Source organism: Scomber japonicus, chromosome 19 (genome assembly GCF_027409825.1).
Source record: "Scomber japonicus isolate fScoJap1 chromosome 19, fScoJap1.pri, whole genome shotgun sequence".
NCBI classification, from domain to species: Eukaryota; Metazoa; Chordata; class Actinopteri; order Scombriformes; family Scombridae; genus Scomber; species Scomber japonicus.
Window position 1 is genome coordinate 22,313,045 of NC_070596.1, and position 18,343 is coordinate 22,331,387.

The 18,343-nt window shown below is 38.2% G+C and overlaps 1 protein-coding gene across 2 annotated transcripts; it reads right to left on the reverse strand.

Annotated features, from left to right (window-relative positions):
- On the reverse strand, window positions 1-18,343 carry ttc33 (tetratricopeptide repeat domain 33). 2 transcript variants are annotated; one of them, XM_053340466.1, is made up of 6 exons: window positions 18,283-18,298; window positions 17,669-17,718; window positions 17,318-17,545; window positions 10,781-10,862; window positions 5,947-6,078; window positions 1-2,615 (listed from the first exon to the last, which is right to left on the reverse strand). In XM_053340466.1, the coding sequence occupies exons 3-6, from the start codon at window positions 17,542-17,544 to the stop codon at window positions 2,241-2,243; spliced, it is 816 nt and encodes a 271-aa protein (XP_053196441.1). In that variant the 5' UTR covers window position 17,545; window positions 17,669-17,718; window positions 18,283-18,298; the 3' UTR covers window positions 1-2,240. The 2 variants fall into 2 exon arrangements, with proteins under 2 accessions (XP_053196441.1, XP_053196442.1); XM_053340467.1 differs by lacking the exon at window positions 17,669-17,718 and having other exon boundaries at window positions 18,283-18,343.

Here is an 18,343-nt window from a genome sequence, read left to right on the forward strand (position 1 = left end):
TACAAGTACATAAATTACACACATTAAAGAAGATTGACAGACAACATTTAATCTACTTAAGAAGATAAATACTGCATCGTCAAATCCAGCATTACCTATGACATTTATACAACTTATTTTTCTAAAAAGGCAGGAAATATTTAATTATTATTTTAATATTAATTCTTTATCAACATCCAAAAAATGTAGACCTTTGTTATCAAACAAAAAATAATGTTTCCCACACTCCAAATTAAACTTAATCAAGATTTTACAATACCGTTGAAGCATTTTTTCCTTTGTGATTTGATACTGATGTGGTTATTATGAGGTATCACTGAGGAATTTTATGAGAAATAATGACTCTGAAATAACTAAAGCTGTTGGAAAGCAAACACAGAGAAATCTACAGATTGTGGTTTACTGTCTTTTGTACCCTTCATGTTCTTTGTTACTGCAATTAAATACTGTGGTTTGTCTCTAAAGAACATCGTAAAAAAGGTGATCCCCTCCCCCTCCTCTTTGATAAGTTCAGAAAATTAGGTTTTCAGTGTGCAGTAGCTGGATTTATTTAATTTAGCTATTTTTGCGCCGGTATTGTTCTTTGTGTTAATATTTATGCTGTAGATTCGTTCAAGTCATCGTTTTAAATAGATTATTCTTCTAAAGACTCAACAAATGTCATCTGTCTAAATTGGCTATAATCTGCAGCATATGTATCTACTTTATTATGAATGTGTGTGTTTTGGCTTAAAGTGCTGCATTTAGTCTTCTAACTTTACAAATTTGACAAAAGGAATCTTACAATAAGTTTTCATTTAAATATTTTTATTATGAAGCAGTTTGTTACTTTGCTCTAGGTGCTATGTACATTGTGAGGTTCATTCTTATAACTACAATTCATCCCCACTGGCCGCCCAAAAAAGAAAAGTGCAGGAAAAACTGAGAGCTGTGACACATTCTGATTCACGTATATTCCCTTATTGACTAATGATTTTCACTTTTTTCCAGCTACAAACTGTCGCAGTTACGTGCACCTCACAGGTCGTACCATCAGGTTTCAATAAGTGCCTTGATTTTCCCAGGATTTTCTGGCTAACGCAGAGAACTACTGTTTTACATCAGCGTGGGTTGCTTTCCAATACTTTAATCATGTTCCACATATTTGCTATTTCCCTTTTTTCTTTGTTTTCTTTATTTGAAGTTTTATTGGGTAAACTGTGTTCAAACTTTACAAGTGACTCCAATTGAAAATCAGCCAAAAATAAAATCTGCCAGTTTCGACCAACCGCAGTTTAAAATGTTTTTATTTCCATCTGAACCATCGGAGTCTATCAAGCAGTGGGAAGAATGTCGGAAAGCAGATTGTAATGTAACCGCAGAGTACACTAGTTATTAAAGTGTTATTGTGTCTTGTCCACATGAAACATAACTAAAACTAGAGGATGTTAAAGTTTATTGCTTCACATTAGTATCCTGATGTTACTTTCCTAAATGTGAACATAAATCTCTTTTTCAGTGGAGGGTAGATGTTTACTGACTGAAACATGAGTCTAAAGTTTAATGTGACTTAATGAGCCAGAAATGAGTTTGAAATATCTTTAATCTTTGAGCATGTTAAGTTAAAGGGATAGTTTGTTTTTTTATTGCCAAGTGGGGTTGTATGAAGTAGTTATCCATAGTCAGTGAATTACCTGCAGTAGATTTGGGTCGGCACGCTCCGAGTTTAGAGAAGCAGACAAGAGTACTGGCATGGAAACTAAGCAATTTATTGCTTTGGATGGAACTAAAGGCTCACTTAAGAAAAACAAAATCAGTTTGAGTGTAAGCAATATTTAGAATATTTTCACCTTGCCATCAGACTGCCCTTTCCTTGGCAACTACAACTTCAACATCAACTACACCAGAAAACGTCCATATTTCCATGATGCATACCATGCACTGTATTAAGCCACAGCAGCACTCTCTGACCCAAGCAGCCGATTAGCAGCAAGCATAATATTATGGTGTAAGTACCTTATACAACCTCACTTCAAAAAAATGCGAACTATTCCTTTAAAGCATGCATAACAATTTGCATGTTCTTGTAAATGAACATTATACGGATGGAAAACGTAGAACACGAGTACAACTAAAATGTTATTTCAATCTGTTGCACTTTACAAGAATTTGTCAGTTCTAATCGTGCTGGCTTCTGATCTGATTCTCACCATTCAGCACTAAAAAATGTAACCAGGACAATAAATTCGGCTGAGCAGAGTTCAAAGTCCTCTTGCTTTGACAAACTGCTCCTTTGATGGTGTCACTGTGTCTTCGGATCCCTCTTCCCCAGTGAGTACATTTTTTATATTTCCCTCAGCGTCCATAACCACAGCTGTCCTCTTCAGCTCCTCGTAGCGTGTCTCCCGCTCTGCGACCGCAACGCAGGCGGCCAGCACCTCGTCAGATTCGAAGTCATAGTCCTGCTCGAGCTCCGGGGCATTAAGGATCTGTTTTTTGGTCTCCTCCTCCTGGTGAATCTTCTCCTTGTTTGCTGTGTGCTGCTTCTGTAACCTCGATGCCCACAACAGGTCTTCCTGCCACAGGGTGCGCTCTGATGGGCACAAGTGTATTGCAACCTGGAAGGACCTCACAGCCTGCAGGGACAGTACAGACAGCGGTTTAGGATTCAAATATAATCCTAACACCAAAATGTATAGATGTGTAAAAGAATCAGAAGACAAAACATCAGATTTGGTTGTGCTAAACTTTTTTTTTTACGTGTTCTTAAAAAAAAAAAAAAAAAAGGAGCACTTACTCAAGCTGTCGTCGTTTACGATCTCTAACAAATTGAAGCCTGAATTCTTTCAAGCCTGTTTGTGCTTCACTGTAATTCACACAGATGAATGGGGCACCACTGCCATCGGTGCACGTGGATGCATTATCAGCATGTCCATAAACAAGCACCTTACGGTCTTCATGCTGTATTTCAGTCAGATTTACGGATTTCATCAAGAAGACATCAATACCTCTTAGCTGACTGTGCATTTGTAGGTCTATACTGACATTATCGTTTTGTCGAAGTGAAATACAAATGTCTTCCAATAAGTTCCAGCACCTAATGCCAATCTGGAGCTGTGATGATTTGTCACCTGTGAGATGGCGAAATAAATGGTGACTAACGAGCTCATAAATCATTTCTGACACATGACTGGGAAGGAAATGACTGAAACCTGGCAACCACGCGCTGAACGTTTGAAAGTAGTTGCATAATGGATGGCCCATGTTAATATGGTGATGAATACATTCAGTGGGGAGAAGCCATTGTGCACAGTGAGGCTCAAACATCCAGCTTAAGTAACAAATAAGCACCTTTTTGAGTGGAAGGGAACTTTAAAATCTCCTAAAATGACTCAAAGGACACTAGATTTTAAAGTTCACCTTCCTTCCTTTGCTTTTTGCTACTTTAGTTATATGTTGGAGCATCAGTGTGCAGGATGACACGTGCAGAGTGTGTTTTCACAATCATCTGCTGAAGGAGGAAACTTTCTCTGTGCTCAACTTAAATCTGAGCTTAAAGCATGTGAAGCATTTGATTTGTCCGGTAATTCAACTTACACAAGTGCGATGTGGAAACTTGAAACCTCCCACTGCGCATACACTGAGAATGACCTTTTCAGTGAAGTAGCAGACACACGGTATATAACAGTTAAATGTTTGAAATAAAACATATGTGCACATTTATAGCTTCTGGATTTATGATGAGATTTTAAGGATTGTAATGAAGTAATTGAACTTTTTTGTGAAGAAAAAAAACCCACATCAGCAATTATTATATTTCTTAAAACCTGCCAGCGTGGATCTTTAAATTACTTTAAAGGAGCACTCCACCATTTCTACACATAAGGTACTTTTACACTCGACTCAGCTTGTAAAAACTATTGTATAAAATCTTCTGAGGCTGTGAAGGAGCATTGTTAACCCTGGACAAAATTACTGGTATTGACGTCATCGTGGTTATGGAAATTTTAGGATTCTGTGTTTTTGAGGTGTTACATATTTACTATTATGAGTCAGCTTCTTTTGGACTATTCTATTTTAATATATTCATCACAAACCTCCCAGCTTTATGAAGTGCAACACTACATTGGCGCACTACTTCTACAAGTGAGATATGATGACTTCACATCTGTATTGAGCTTTTGGGTTACTGCACCTGTTGTCGGTAATACAGAGGTCAACAACACCTCTTGTGAAAATGTGAACGACGCTGAAACTAAAAGCCTTGTGGTTAACTCGTGGTTAAAGTGTCAATGAGGCAAAAAACACACAAACACGTGCTGGTATTTCATGCATGACTTAACAAAATGGGGACTTTTTAGTGCACAGCAAAATAAAGGAGAATTTTAAATGTAAAAGTGAAAATAAATATAGTTAGTAATTAAACAAATAGTTGTAGATCAGTTTGTAGTCTTCTTCTCCTTCATCTTCATCCATTAACCTCTTTATGGGAATCAAGCAGAACAGCTTAGGACTCAGCGTGAAACGTTTCCAGCCTGTAATAACCTGCACCGTGAGCCTCGACTGAAAAGGTCTGTTGAAAAGATGTAACTGTAATGGATTTTTTGACAAATGGTACTGTCGGCACCACAAACATTGTATCAAGTTTCGTCTTGAACAGACTCGAGTCCAATCAGCCTTTGCATTTCCAAAGTGTCCTTCAACAGATCTCAACGGCAGATTAACGGCTTCTCTTGGAAATCCACGGCCAAAGAGAACTTAATGATAATAATGAGAAGATTAATGGTGAATGAGCTGCCCCTGCTGTTCTGCCATCGGTGGCAGCTTCTAACGTTTTCTTAACAATATGAAAAAGGAACAGCCAAAAAAAAAAAACATAATCAGAGGCTACCTGTTTTATTTGGGTACTTTCCACATTTTATTAGAGTGAGACAGACAGGAGTGGAGATTAAACAGGAGAGGGGAAAAGAACTGAGGCAAGGAGAAAATGGGAAATCGCTCACATTTGCAAAATCAGGCACCACTCAAACATGTCGATGCATACAAAGCTCTAAGACTCGACTGAACACGCCTCGCTATAAATAGATCTTTTTTTCTCTTCCTTCCCAATAGCTTCATTATACAAGGGAGGTGTGTCTATATTTGACATAGTTTTAGCTCAGGTAACTTTCAACACTTCCCATTGTTATTTTTTGGTGCCGTAGGACAGGTCTCTCGCTCTAGGACATGTAGGAGCTGCACACAGCGCCATGTGTGTGTGTGTGTGTGTGTGGGGGGGGGGGGGTTGCGGGGTTTGCTTGGCTCTAAAATGGGTCACCAGTGTAACCATGATCTGCAGTTTTCATACACCCCACAGGTCCCGGCGTGTTCTGGGGCAATTTAAGCAATCGTCTAGGCCCCAGGCACCTGGGCGTGCTTTGAAAGAGGCACAGAGGGAGTTTGCAAAAAAAAAAAAAAAAAGAAGAAGCAGCAAACAGAAATGATTGACGGATCATAACGGCTCGACAAAACCGAGCTGATTTATGGACAGCTACGAAAACATGTGTATGTAATTGCAAAATCAAGCATTTCAAATGAAAATATGGACATTCCCGATCAATAATGAATCATTGAGCGTGAAGACATAATTTGTTATGTAACCAAGTTAATGTTTGTAGAGTCTTTAAATTTGGTGGCACCCATGAGCCAGCTTGAAAGGTGGTAGCACAGACCAAATGGCGCCTTTTTGAGTACAATGAAGCATTTGATTTTAATCACCCAAATTGAGCACTGCCGCCACCACCGTAAATCACCATCATCTGTAATTAGCAAACAAAGATCTTATGACCCAACACTACCCCCCCCTCACTATGACTCACGAATTCCTCCTCCTAGCGCTTGCCTTTGTTTACGGTATATTTACAGCATTTACGAGCAGACCGTATTCTAATTAGTTTCAATTTTGAGGCTACTGCCGGTTGTACTCACCAGATCCACCTCTCCCAGGTTGAGCTGGGCGCGGCCCAGAGTCTGCCAGCCCTCCCACCAAAGAGGGCGGAACTTCACTGCCATCTCTGCCGCCTTCACAGCTGGGAAGACTTCCTGCAGGATGGTCAACACCTGCGGAGACACACGACTGTTAGAGATGGAACGTGTTTATAGTGAGAATGGAGCCATCTTCACTAAGAACCAAAGAGTGATTCATGATATTAATAAAAGTAAAAAATAAATTGTTAAATTAGGGTTATGTAATGACTTTACCTATAATAGAAGAGTAGCATTTAACCCTTTATATTGTATCTATCAAAACAACAGACTTTTGACAGAGGAGAGAGATCTATTCATTTCAGATAGAAGATGTAACAGAAGAAAACAAACAATATTTCTCAATATTTTCCAGTTCTTATCAGTTCTATGTGATGTGTAGAGCTGAACAATTAGCTGATAAATCAATAAGCAAATCAACAGAAGCAGCAACTATTTTAATAGTTTAAATTATTTTTCAAGCAAAAATGCCCATCTCTCAAATGTGACGATATTGCAGTTTTTTCCCCCTCAATTGCATATAATTTCAAATTGAATACCTTTGGATTTTTTCACTGTTACAAAAGAAGAAATTCCAACTTGGCCTTTGGGGATTTTTGACAGGCATTATTTACCATTTACAAATGGATCAACAGATTAATTTTGACTATTAAAATAACTTTAACCACTGCACACTGAACTGACTTAAGATGTTCCTGCGACCGACCTGCACCTAAAAATACCGGCTGTGCACGAGGAGTACTCTAAAATAACTTTGTTGCAGCCCTGCAGCTCCACTGATGTGACTCATCCATCATAACACAACATAGCACAACAACAGGATTACATTCTGTAAATTACTACATTGTTCATTTATCTATGTTCACATTTGCACTCATTAACCTCTTCAACCCTGCCAGAACCAAAGATGAATCCATCTTTCATTCAGACACTAAGTTAAAAAACAATCTGCGGTTTTGTGGGGATATGGTTTAATTCTGCTGTCATGTAGAGAACCATTTGTCAAGGAGGCGATACGTTCGTGCATGAGTTTGCATTGTAAAATTAGCTAACTAATTTGAGTCAAAATTAAAGTTATTTGACTTTTATCATTTAAGGTTTTATGCACTACAGTGTTTTGTTTTTTTTGTTTGAGGCTGCAGCTGTGACATAAGTCCCTAAAACATCTTGCATCACACCTATATTTCTTTGAAATCTCACACCCATACAGGTGCAGGTTCGTGTAAAGCAAGTCGACTGTGCTAGGAATAAAGTGTGATATCAGAGGTTAGGAATCTGGTTAATCACAGACATCAAAGAAAGAAAGAGTGAGGAGCAGTACCTCTTAAAAAGGGACGTCTCATGCACATTTCCACGTCCATATTTTTATTAGAATATATCTTCATGATTTACAGCTTAAAAATCATTCTTTTCTGATCTTATACTGGCCCTTTATGCAGTCCCTCAGCCTCTGTCTGAAACAGGCTGTTTTAGTGCCCCCCCTGCACCCCTCACTCATGGCTCCGGAGGCTAAATAAACAAATAGTAGTAGACATATTTCACTTCTTTTTCTTGTTCTTAAGTAGAAATGTAACCCAAAAAATGTAAGCGGACAACCGGAATAACCCATGGAACAACTTCCGCAATGACAACAAAGGTTACAGAACAGACGTTTGTGAGCTTGTGTGAACCACACGACGTCAGTTTGATGAGGAAGTAGAAGTAATGTTGCAAACTAAGCATTTAGAGCTTGCTGAAGCACTTGCTTTTGACTTAATGCGTCATTTTTACATACATTCACTTCGAGTTTTGAAACTTTTAACAAAGACATTTGACATCATAACAGTATAAATAAATAAATAACAGAAAGTCACACAAGCATCTTATGTCGCCTTTAAGTGTTTGATGTTTTCCTCAATAACACAATCAACATGGAATTAGGACACAAGTGCTTGATAAATTGAATTCATAAGGGTTCACTGCTCCTAAATCATGTCCAGCATCAGGCAGAAGCGTTATTATTACCTTGATACCCGTGTTTCTTATTAACATGCACGGAGCACTTCTACTGAAGGGAGATATCACAATGAAAAATGTTGAGAAAAGTTTCTTGGAAGAGCCCAATTAACCTCAAAGTCCCAATTAACATGAGGAAAAGCACAACTGAGCTCCTGAATTTGCCACTTTGAGAAGTTTTAATGACTAAAAAGGTAATTTCTCACAATCAGCCAGATTCCCGTTAGGTTGAAATTATTCATACAACCGGGAAGATGTGACGACAGTGTTAGAAATGGATCTAGTTTCCTCCAGAGCACGCTACGGTCCACTGAGACAGACAGACAGGGGGGTGGGATGTATTAGGCACAAGCTGATTGAGTTAGTTAGCAGGAAAGTTTCAAGTTTCAAGTTTTATTTCATTAATATAGCATTTTAAAAAGGAAACTGATTTTGCACCAAAGTCAAGGCCAAAGACAGACAGAGATGCGTACACATACAAGCATAAAGGCAGAAATGTGCATAACTGATTAACAAGTTTAAACACAATTTAAAACACAAGGAAACAGAAAGAAATAAAAACAGGTTAGACACAATTAAAAGCCAGAGAATAAAAGTGGGTTTTAATGTGCATCTTAAAAGCATCAACAGACTCAGCCTGTCTAATGGGCTCCGACAGCATATGTCAGAGCTGAGGAGAAGCTATAGAAAAAGCCCTGGCCTTTGTTTGTTTCACGTAAGTGATGAGGAGAAGTAAATGGCCAGTGTAACCAGTGTAACTACCTTCGTCATCTGGCCCAGTAATGGGATTTTGATGAGGCCTGTTCTATTTTCAAACTAACCAACGTGAATAATATGACACTGATAATGGACAATAATAGGTTAGTTGTGCTATACGTGTGTAGTCACACACACTGAAACTGAATCTAAGTAAAAAACAGAAGTGTGTGCTTATGTCATACTACAACTTGGTTGCATTGTAAAGCTTTTTGTGGTGGTGTTTTCCAAGCCTGGTCGTCTAATGATTTCCTTCTCAAATATCCTATAATAGACACTATTATATTAGGCATACAATACGGCATGCGATGTGAATGGTTAGGGATATAGGAAGAGATTTTATTGTGTTACTTGAAGTAAATGAATAAGAGATAATGTAAAAGGGCAAAGTCCACTTCCTGTGGCTTCTCCTCCCAAATTCATAATATCTGAATAATTTTGTCAAAGACGCCTACTGTATTTTTGAAGAGCAGGATAGATAAGTGAAAGCAGAACAAGAAACAAAAGAAGACACAAAGACACAAACCCAGAGGAAGAGGAAGTGAAAGGAACGAGAGAGAAAGAGAGGAACAGGAAAATTGAGCTAAAAAGATAAAACATTGAGGGCCCCATCTTGTGCTCAGCGCACAGCGGATGGTGGGCGTGGCGCATGTGTTGTTGTTAGCTTCCCCCGGCCCAGTTTTCATTTTCTCGCCCTGCACCCACATTGTCTAAATAGCAAATGCACTTGCATGAGTCTGTGCGCCTATGAGCGTGTTGGTCTCAAAATGAGGTGTGGTCAGGCGCATTGGTGGCGCGTTGCTATTTTAAGGCAGAGGAGAGCACGTAGACACTGTGCAGCAGCACACAAACATGCAAAACATCACTAATAAAAAGGACCACAATGTGAATTGGTATTATGATGTACACCAACATTGCTTTAACAGATTTAATTAATTGTAAAAAATGGAGAGCGCCACTGCAGACAGTCCTAACAACCGTATGAAAGTCTGTAGCCTCTGAGATGCTGCACAGAGCGCAGTGCCATTACGCACAGCCACTCACTGTTTATTAAATCAGCTGATGACACCAGGCTGCTGCAGTATAACCACACACACCTCTATACTCATCAGACTGGTTGGTTATAACCACACACACCTCTACACTCATCAGACTGGTTAGTTATATCTCCATATTCTTCCTTTATATGAATGAAATGTGAGGTTAGCAGCTCATCAGCCAACTATCTTTTCAGCAAAAGTAACTCATGATATATTATTGAAACGCATTGCTGGTAAATGTGCTGTTATAATAGCAATCCGCCAATGTGACAGCGCTCCTGGATATAAAAGGGAATGGGAGATGACCCTCGGTTTGGTTTACCGCGTGGTACGCCTACAACACGCCTATGATTAATGAGGGGACTTAAGTCCATCCCTTTTAGACCATGCGCCTGGCGCAGTGACCATTTATCCGCCGTTAAAATAGCAAAAGTGGATTTGGACACGCCCCAAAGGCACTTGCGCCACGTGCTTCATGACATGCTCTATAGATCGTTAAAATGGGGCCCTAAAGCTGTTGAAAACAAGCTGATGAGTTTCAGCTGTGCCACTGTCATGCTGATATCACCAATCTGACTTGACGGCATACCAAAGTGACAGCAGGGAAGTGGCCATGAAGAGTGGCCATGATGGCTGATAAATAATCGCATACACACACTGGACACAAGCAGGCATGCATAGATAGCATGCTGGTGGTCAGTCGCATTTCCAAACCTAAAGACAGCAATGCAATGCCTGTTCTGTAATAAAGTTTCAAACTGCAAAACAAACAGGTTGGCTGTGGTTTCCTCAGTATATTTTGAAAACAGCTCTTTTAGATATGATCTAAACCAATCGTAAAACCCCAAAGTCTGAAGGCAGCTGTTGGATTTCATCCCATTTTAGACACACTTTGTACTGTGCCAATTTTAACCACATCACCTTGCTTCACAGTAGATTAGATGATAAATGTGTGTAAATAAATAGTAAAATATGGGTTTATATACCTGAGACTTCATCTCATACAGTGACGAGTTTTCTGGTGTCAGGTGAATGGCCTCGTCCCACTTCTTGATGGCCTCCCAGTGCCTGAAGAAAGCACACAATATGGTTCAAATGTAACAGAGAGAACTGTTATAGAAAATGCATGCTAATCTCAAATGGCTGAAAGTTGAGCAAAGGGTTGAGATGTAGAAGATTAACTTGCTTTAGGATGTTTTGAAGCAGTCATATTGTCTATATTCTATAATACAATTTCAGAATAACACACACACACACACACACACTTATCACACCAGCAAATGAAGAGGAGTCATACAATGCTACCCTAACTACAGACACATTATAGGAAACACTCATTAAAGAAACAAATCTCAATAATGTCTCATAAAAAAGCTTTAAAAAGAAATTGAAAATGTTATTCTTAAAAGACAGGCCTGAAAAATAAACAAGTTAAATAATTAATATTATTTTTCTTTAGATTTTTTAGCAAATGTGTTTAATTGCACTGACATTATCATTGTGGTTCTGGTTTTACTCATCAAACCAATTTAAAAGGCTCTATTTAAGATATTTTATACAGGTCTCTTGTATTGCTAGATGCAAATGGTAATGTTTTAACTATATTGTTTAATGTACATTATATAGTCTATGCTCATATTTACTTTATTGTAATATGAACCCCTGGAAGAGTAGTTAGGCTGCGACATCTGAATTAAATGTGGTGCATGAATAACGGTTGATTACAGTGTCAAAGTTACCCAAAGTTCAGCTATCGACAGACACAGACATGTTGCACTAGATCTGGTTAAAGGTGACTTTGTGCTGACTGTAGCTGAGGTTTAGTTCTGACTGACTCACAAAAAGAATGAGATAAAGCTATGGAAGATTCATTATCTTCACTCTGAGATATACATATATATATATAAACATATATATACATACACACATATATAACCTAACAGTGCCACATGTATGTTCAGTGAAGATGTAATTCATGTCTTTGGAATTCTGCCTATTTTCCGTCATTATAATCTTACATAGAATTTCTGAAAAGTGGAGATTAATCGACTTCTATTAAAAATGGATGATTCACATTTCAGTCTGTGTTTGCTATCACCCTAACCACAAATCACTCAAATAAAAAGCTAAACAATTGATTGATCTCTGCTCTACTAATAGTAAAAAGGAAAAATGACTTCCAGTACAAAGAGCATTTTTGTTTTTTTAAACACCCTGATTGTTTTTCTGTGACGTTTGCTCATCTGAGGTCTCCTAACTGTCCAAACTTGTCGTAAATCGCTCATTTCAGCCTGGTGAATGTCCCCTGTTCGTGAGGAGGTGCACGTTTGTGAGATTTTATCGTTAGTGTACTCAACGCCCCAAAGACTGCCATGTAAAGCAACCTGTTCTGCTGTTTCATTTACAACATTTTTTCCCAGAGAATAAAAACAAGAATTTCACACTCCACTGCTTTTAGTAATCAGCAGACAAAAATATAACAAAATTTAATCTGTAACAATCACAAAATATGAATACAGCTGCCAACAATGTGTCATCAGAGGAACATTGCAGTGTGAGGAAATGTTTAAGTTAGATGTTTAAAAAAAAAAAAAAACATCTCTCAAAAGCAAAAATGTCCGTAATCAGAGGCGGACAAGAGATGTGACTGTCCAAGATATGAGAAAATACTATAATAATAATAATATAAAAATAATAGCGGGGAAGGCTAGAATATTTTCACACTGGGCTCAAACAAACGCTGCTGTCAGCTGCAACACAAGCCGATATTAGACAGAAACCACCAGAGAGACTCAAATAATCCTGCCAGCTTATTAGCAAGCTATGACGATAATGATGATGATATCGTCATGGGTGAACAGAATATTCATTTTGTTTGTTTTGGTTACCCATTTGATTTTAGTTGATTTTGGAATCAAATTTAACTTCAAAGTTATCCAGATTAATACTTTATAATCCTGAGTCAAACAAGAGTTTCTCTTTATGTGACTAAAGGTCAGGAGTATCTGTTCATGACTCCTACTACAGATCTGAACCATGGTAATTAAGCTTTTTTTTACTGTGCCTCCTAAGAGTCTGTTAATATGAGTGTTTCTTGCATGAAGCCCAAAGTGCTCCCTGAGCTTATCGAAGCTTTACAGCTACAAGCGTACACCACAGCACCTGTCCACCTGTCTGACGGAGTATATGAGGGCAGCAGCAGGTTGATTAAACACAGGCGCTTCCAGTAAGATGAACAAAATCTTTCCAGCAAAGCCAGTAACTTATTATCTGAGCAAGGTGGGCACAGAGATTAGCTACTGGCTCCTTTTCAGACATGCACAGGGATAATAACCAGGATTTGCATACAAACTGGGCAGAAGCAACATTGATCGCCACTGCAGCTTCACTCCAAGCAGCTGTCGCCCCTGTAGTCTCCCTAATCTGTTTTGCATATATTTGTCTACCAGAGAGTTCACAATCGTTAACAATTTTGATGAGCAGATATTTACTTTTTCAACACGCTAAAAGGACAAGAGGATATGTTCGTGCTCGCTCTAATAACCGTCTCCTCGTCAAGTCAATATTGACTCAAGAATCATTGCAATTGCACGATCAAGACAAAGGCTTGGAAAGATTATGAGGTGAAATCCCAGGTTTAGCAAATATACCTGTCATGTCTACAGCTTTCTTTTTTTTATTGCTTTATGGAGACGGATATCCTGAAAAAATTCCATAGCAATTAAATCCGCACAATGAGACCATTAACACAGATCAGTTATTAAAGTGATTTCAGATTACAGCCAGAACCAGAGTCAGGCCTGAACAAACATACAGTATACTGCTGCTAGGAGTTATAGTAGTGAGGAAATGGAACTAAGGCCATGTGGACATTTTACTAACAAGTGAGGCAAAGGACATTGCAATATCATGTGAGGAATATTAAGCAATACGTGCTGCACCACATGAAGCCCGAGAGCTAAAAATGACTCCTTGTGATTCTGTACATCAGTCAAAGAAAGCACAGAGATGCACAGACAGTAAGACTGCTGCGAAAAACTAAAAATGTTTATAGTGACATATACATGCTGTTGTGTTGGAAAATAGTGTTGAAACAGGTCCGTTTTAGTCTGAAAACTGACTCAGCTCTGACTCTGTTCGCTGGAAATCAGACAGATTATAATTTGTTAGCTGACTCTTGACGCTTTCTTCTCTTGTTGGCTCACAAAAATACCTCCCTTGCTTTTCAGAGTTTCATCAGTTTCTAAGGAATTGCATTAGGCGGATACCTATAAAAAAGGCGTTGATGCTTCCACAGAAAATGCCAATGTGGTTGCAGGTTGGTGGGGGTACATTGAGTTGCCATTGTGTATGAAATAAGCTATATAAATAAAACTGCCTTGCCTTGCCTTGGTTGTTTTTTTGGGGCGGGGGTTTGGGTTAGTTTTGATTTTTAAGTTTGGAAGGCTTCCAGCTGATGTCTGAGAAATGAAAACATCACCTTTAGTTCACTTCAAATGAATATGCAACCTATTAATTAAGCATCTTATATGTTTGTATTATTTGTATGTCAATCATTCATTTCTCAGTCTGTTAATTGTTTTTTTTTCTATTTGATATACAATGAATGAAAGTGTCACCCAGTCCATTCGTGCGTATGCAATAACAGGACAGTCTGTCATCCTTCATATTTTACTCTGAATAACGGCAAAAAAAGCTGATATTACAGAAAACATTTTAGTGTGCTACCGTGTGAAGATTCTTGTGACTGTAGAGAGTTTATACGATTCTTCTGCTCTGCTAAAGAGGCTAAATCTGAAGTAAGGAAAACATAATTAAAAAACACACTGTAAAATACCAACTGTAGTTTGTAAGATTTGGGTAATTACAGCAGTACAGGAAATTGTACCTAACTGTGAATTGTGACCCTAGTAAATTCACATAAGATAAGCAGAAAACGTCAAATATGATATCATACCTCTACATTCACAGGCCCACCTATCAGCTCACTATGCAGTTCTAGAGGAGATGGAGATCACAAACAGGTACTAGAGGAACTCTGCAATTACATCAGGAGCATCTAAACCTCAGTAATGACCGACTGACATCAGAGGTCGATGTTGTTAGGGTGGGAAAATGCTCCTGGCCGTCATCACTGACCAGACACCAAACCTCTGAATAGCCATTATGTAGCAGTAAGACATCATTTCCCCGGCAAAATCCACTTCCTCCGCGCTAATACAATTATGAGCAGTCACTAAGGGCAACAACATTACATCCCCCGGACTATGGGTTTTCACAAAGTGATTGTTATTTGACTAAAACGGTCAATTACTGTGGGGGAAATATCAGGTGACGGTTACTGAATGAGGCCTTTTTGGTGTTCTGACATCTGTATTTATTTTAAAGAATAGTAAGAATAACATCACATACTTGCAATGCAATGATTTTTACTAACCTACTTCAAGAGGTTCTGCAGACAATCGTAGAAGCAGATATACAGCAAATTTTTGATTTCAAGTGCTTTCAATTGGAAAATTAAGAGACTCTATATTTAAATTTTTCCCCAAAGTTTGAATATATTATATATATTATATTATATATTTAATAGAACACAAAACCAGCTTTACCATGACCTCAACAGATGTTATTGTTGCTGAACAGGTCCAGTCTTAAAAAGGAAAAGCACTGTTTGGCTTTTGCAATGCATCTCTATTCAAGAGCATGTTAATACGGGTCTCAATATCACCTTCCACTCCCACAGAAAGCCATTAAAACAATTAAGGAGAAAATTGCAAGCTCTGAAGGATCCAAGCTGATGGTGCATGCATTATTGCTTGAATACTCATCTTGATCAACGAGTCTGTAGTGAGCTCTTAGCTGTGCTGGATGAGTCTGTATGCTCTGTAGACTGATGCCCTCTTCTGGTCAATTGTTAATATCACATGTTGCTGAGTATTGCCAAAATTGTCTTCCTTTAATCTAGTCTGTAGATAATGTAAATGTAAAATCTGGAATAAAGAGGAGGAGGAGAAAAAGTGTGCTAACCTTGTGCTATACTTCCTTTTTCACATGGAATTCTCTGATTGCTTGTCTTTAGAGGGTGAAACTGTCTCTGGACAGTAGCGCTGAAACATTACTTGATTGATTGAGACAACTACTTTGTGTCATTTTTACATCAAAGACGCACAAATTGAACTGGTTCCAGCTTCTCCAATATGAGCATCTGGTGATTTTGTATGTCATGTATGATAATAAATGAAATAGTTGTGGTTTTTGGGCTTTTGGCCTAATAAAACAACACTTTTGTATATATTATTTTTTTGGGAAATTGTGATGGGCATATTTTTTGCACTTTTTTTACAGACCAAACAACGCATAATAAAGAAAATAATCAGCAGATTACTCAGCTATGAAAGTAATTATTAGTTGCAGCCCTACAAGACAGTGTGTCTGAGCTTTTATCAAAGAGGAAAATAAGCCCCTGCTATCAGATTCAGTAGTTCACACATAAAGCACACACGCAGACAGGACGACCCTCGTGGAGTAAACTAAGATTCGAGCTGCAGGCCTTCTTGCTAGGAGAACACCCTTCAAACAGCAAAAGTATAAGCCTGTTTGTTCGGGAATGGCGGTCAGAGTCGAAACAATAGCTGAGCCAATATTGGCCCAGGATATATCAGAACAGCAAACATGTCACAAATGATTGTGATATTATCAGTAAAACCCAGAGCTACAACATTTAGTTGAGTACTCAATCATTCAGTCAACACAAAAATTAACCAGCAACTATTTATGTAATCATTTCTTTACGTTTTCAAGCAAAAATGCAAAAATAGGATTTCAGCAACTCAAATGTGAGGATTCTCTGCTTGACATTGTCATATGTGACTAGGGCTGGGTATTGTTTAAAAAGATTACCAGTACCAATCCAAGTACCCTTAAAGCTATACTGATACCAATTGATGCTTATATTCACCCACCATGTGAATATAAGCATTAAATTGCGACTTCATCACCACAGACGGGATGTAGCTGCTGTAGCAGTGGGCCAATCACATGTTACATTAAATCAAAGAACAAGTCCATACAAATAGTCATATTTTTTTAGCTCTGGGTGCAAAGAAGATCGATTGCAGGTATTGTTTGAGAGAAGACGTTTCAATACTACTTGGTATTGATTTATTTCTGTCAATACCTTAAAGGTATCAAGAACCAATACCAGAATATATTCTTCAGAACAGAAATATTTAGGTTTTGGAGTGCTGGTCGGACAAAAGAGATCAGGCCACCGGCTCTAAAAAGATTTTTACAAACATTATATGTATAAATCGATAAAATCTAAAAGTCATTAGTAGCAGACACGCACACACAGGACCACAAGTGTAGTGCAGAATTACCTGCAAGAATGTATCTTTCCATACAAGCTGTTGAACAATGTATGTCTTTTGCCATACCCCTGTGTGTTATTTCTAAGCTGTACCTACCATAATATGGAAACACTCAATTGCTGATAATTGCCTGCCTGTCACACCTTTCCTCACCTGCCTTGCTCAGCCAACACTGCACCTTCATCCTTCAGTCTCTTGCTCTTAGCTGCACAATCCTCCAGCAGGACCTCTCGCCGTCGTTTGATGGCGTGCATCCAGTCTACCTCCTCGTCCTGTTTTCCCCTGTCATGTGGAGCCTTATCTGCCTCAGCCTCGAACTGCTGCACCACTGACTTTGACACCTTCTCGCCAACTTTCCTCTTCCACCCAAATGAGGCCATCCTGTACAGAGAAAGGAGGGAGGTGGGTGATGGGGACGGTTACAGACTGTCCAGACCATGATCGCCATCTCACTCAAAAAGTAGTATAACATTATCAATCAATCAAACATTATTTATATAGCACCTTTCATACAGGTTAGTGTAGTTCAAAGTGCTTTCCAGGTGATTGATAAGCTGATAATGCGACAGAACAAGTGACAGCATAATGAAAAGGAACGAGAGAGAGAAAAAGTACAAATTAAAAGACAAAAACAGAGACAAATGCATGCTAGAGAAAATAAGGGGTAAAAAAAAAAGTTAAGAAAAATAACTAATAAATAGTAGAAAAATAAGAGAGGAAAGAGAAAAGGTTAAAAGTTAAAAGTAAAATGAAATAAAAGAGATACAATTTAATAAGAGCTAAGTTAAAAAAGAGACTAAAAGATTTAAAAAAACAACAAATAAAGACAAATAAAATTGACAAGATAATAATTAAATAACGTTAAATAAATAGGAAAACATAATATTACTATCTTATTACTATCTTAAGTCTCTTCTTTAAGTGTAGAAAATATAACAATATAATAATAAACAAAACAGACGTCATAACAACGCTAGCTAAAGTTAGCAATGGTAGCTAACACTTTCCATAAAACCCAAACTCAAACTGCATTTAATTTGATTTTGACAACAAGGTTTTGCTCTTATTATTCGTAAGGTAGTAAAATACTATCAGAACAGATGGCAAGATATACGCACAGACTTCTGCAGCTGCCCGTAAACAAAACACTGGCTAGCAGGAGCTAGATGTTAGCCATAG

Bases quoted from the DNA above. Each gene is read 5' to 3' on its own strand.
- ttc33 (XM_053340467.1), bottom strand. From the start codon at position 17,544: ATGGCCTCATTTGGGTGGAAGAGGAAAGTTGGCGAGAAGGTGTCAAAG. The intron at 10,863-17,317 runs GTGAGGAAAGGT...TGCTTTCTTCAG, and splicing joins GTGTTGGCTGAGCAAGGCAG to GCACTGGGAGGCCATCAAGA. The intron at 2,616-5,946 runs GTGAGTACAACC...CTGTCCCTGCAG, and splicing joins ACCTGGGAGAGGTGGATCTG to GCTGTGAGGTCCTTCCAGGT.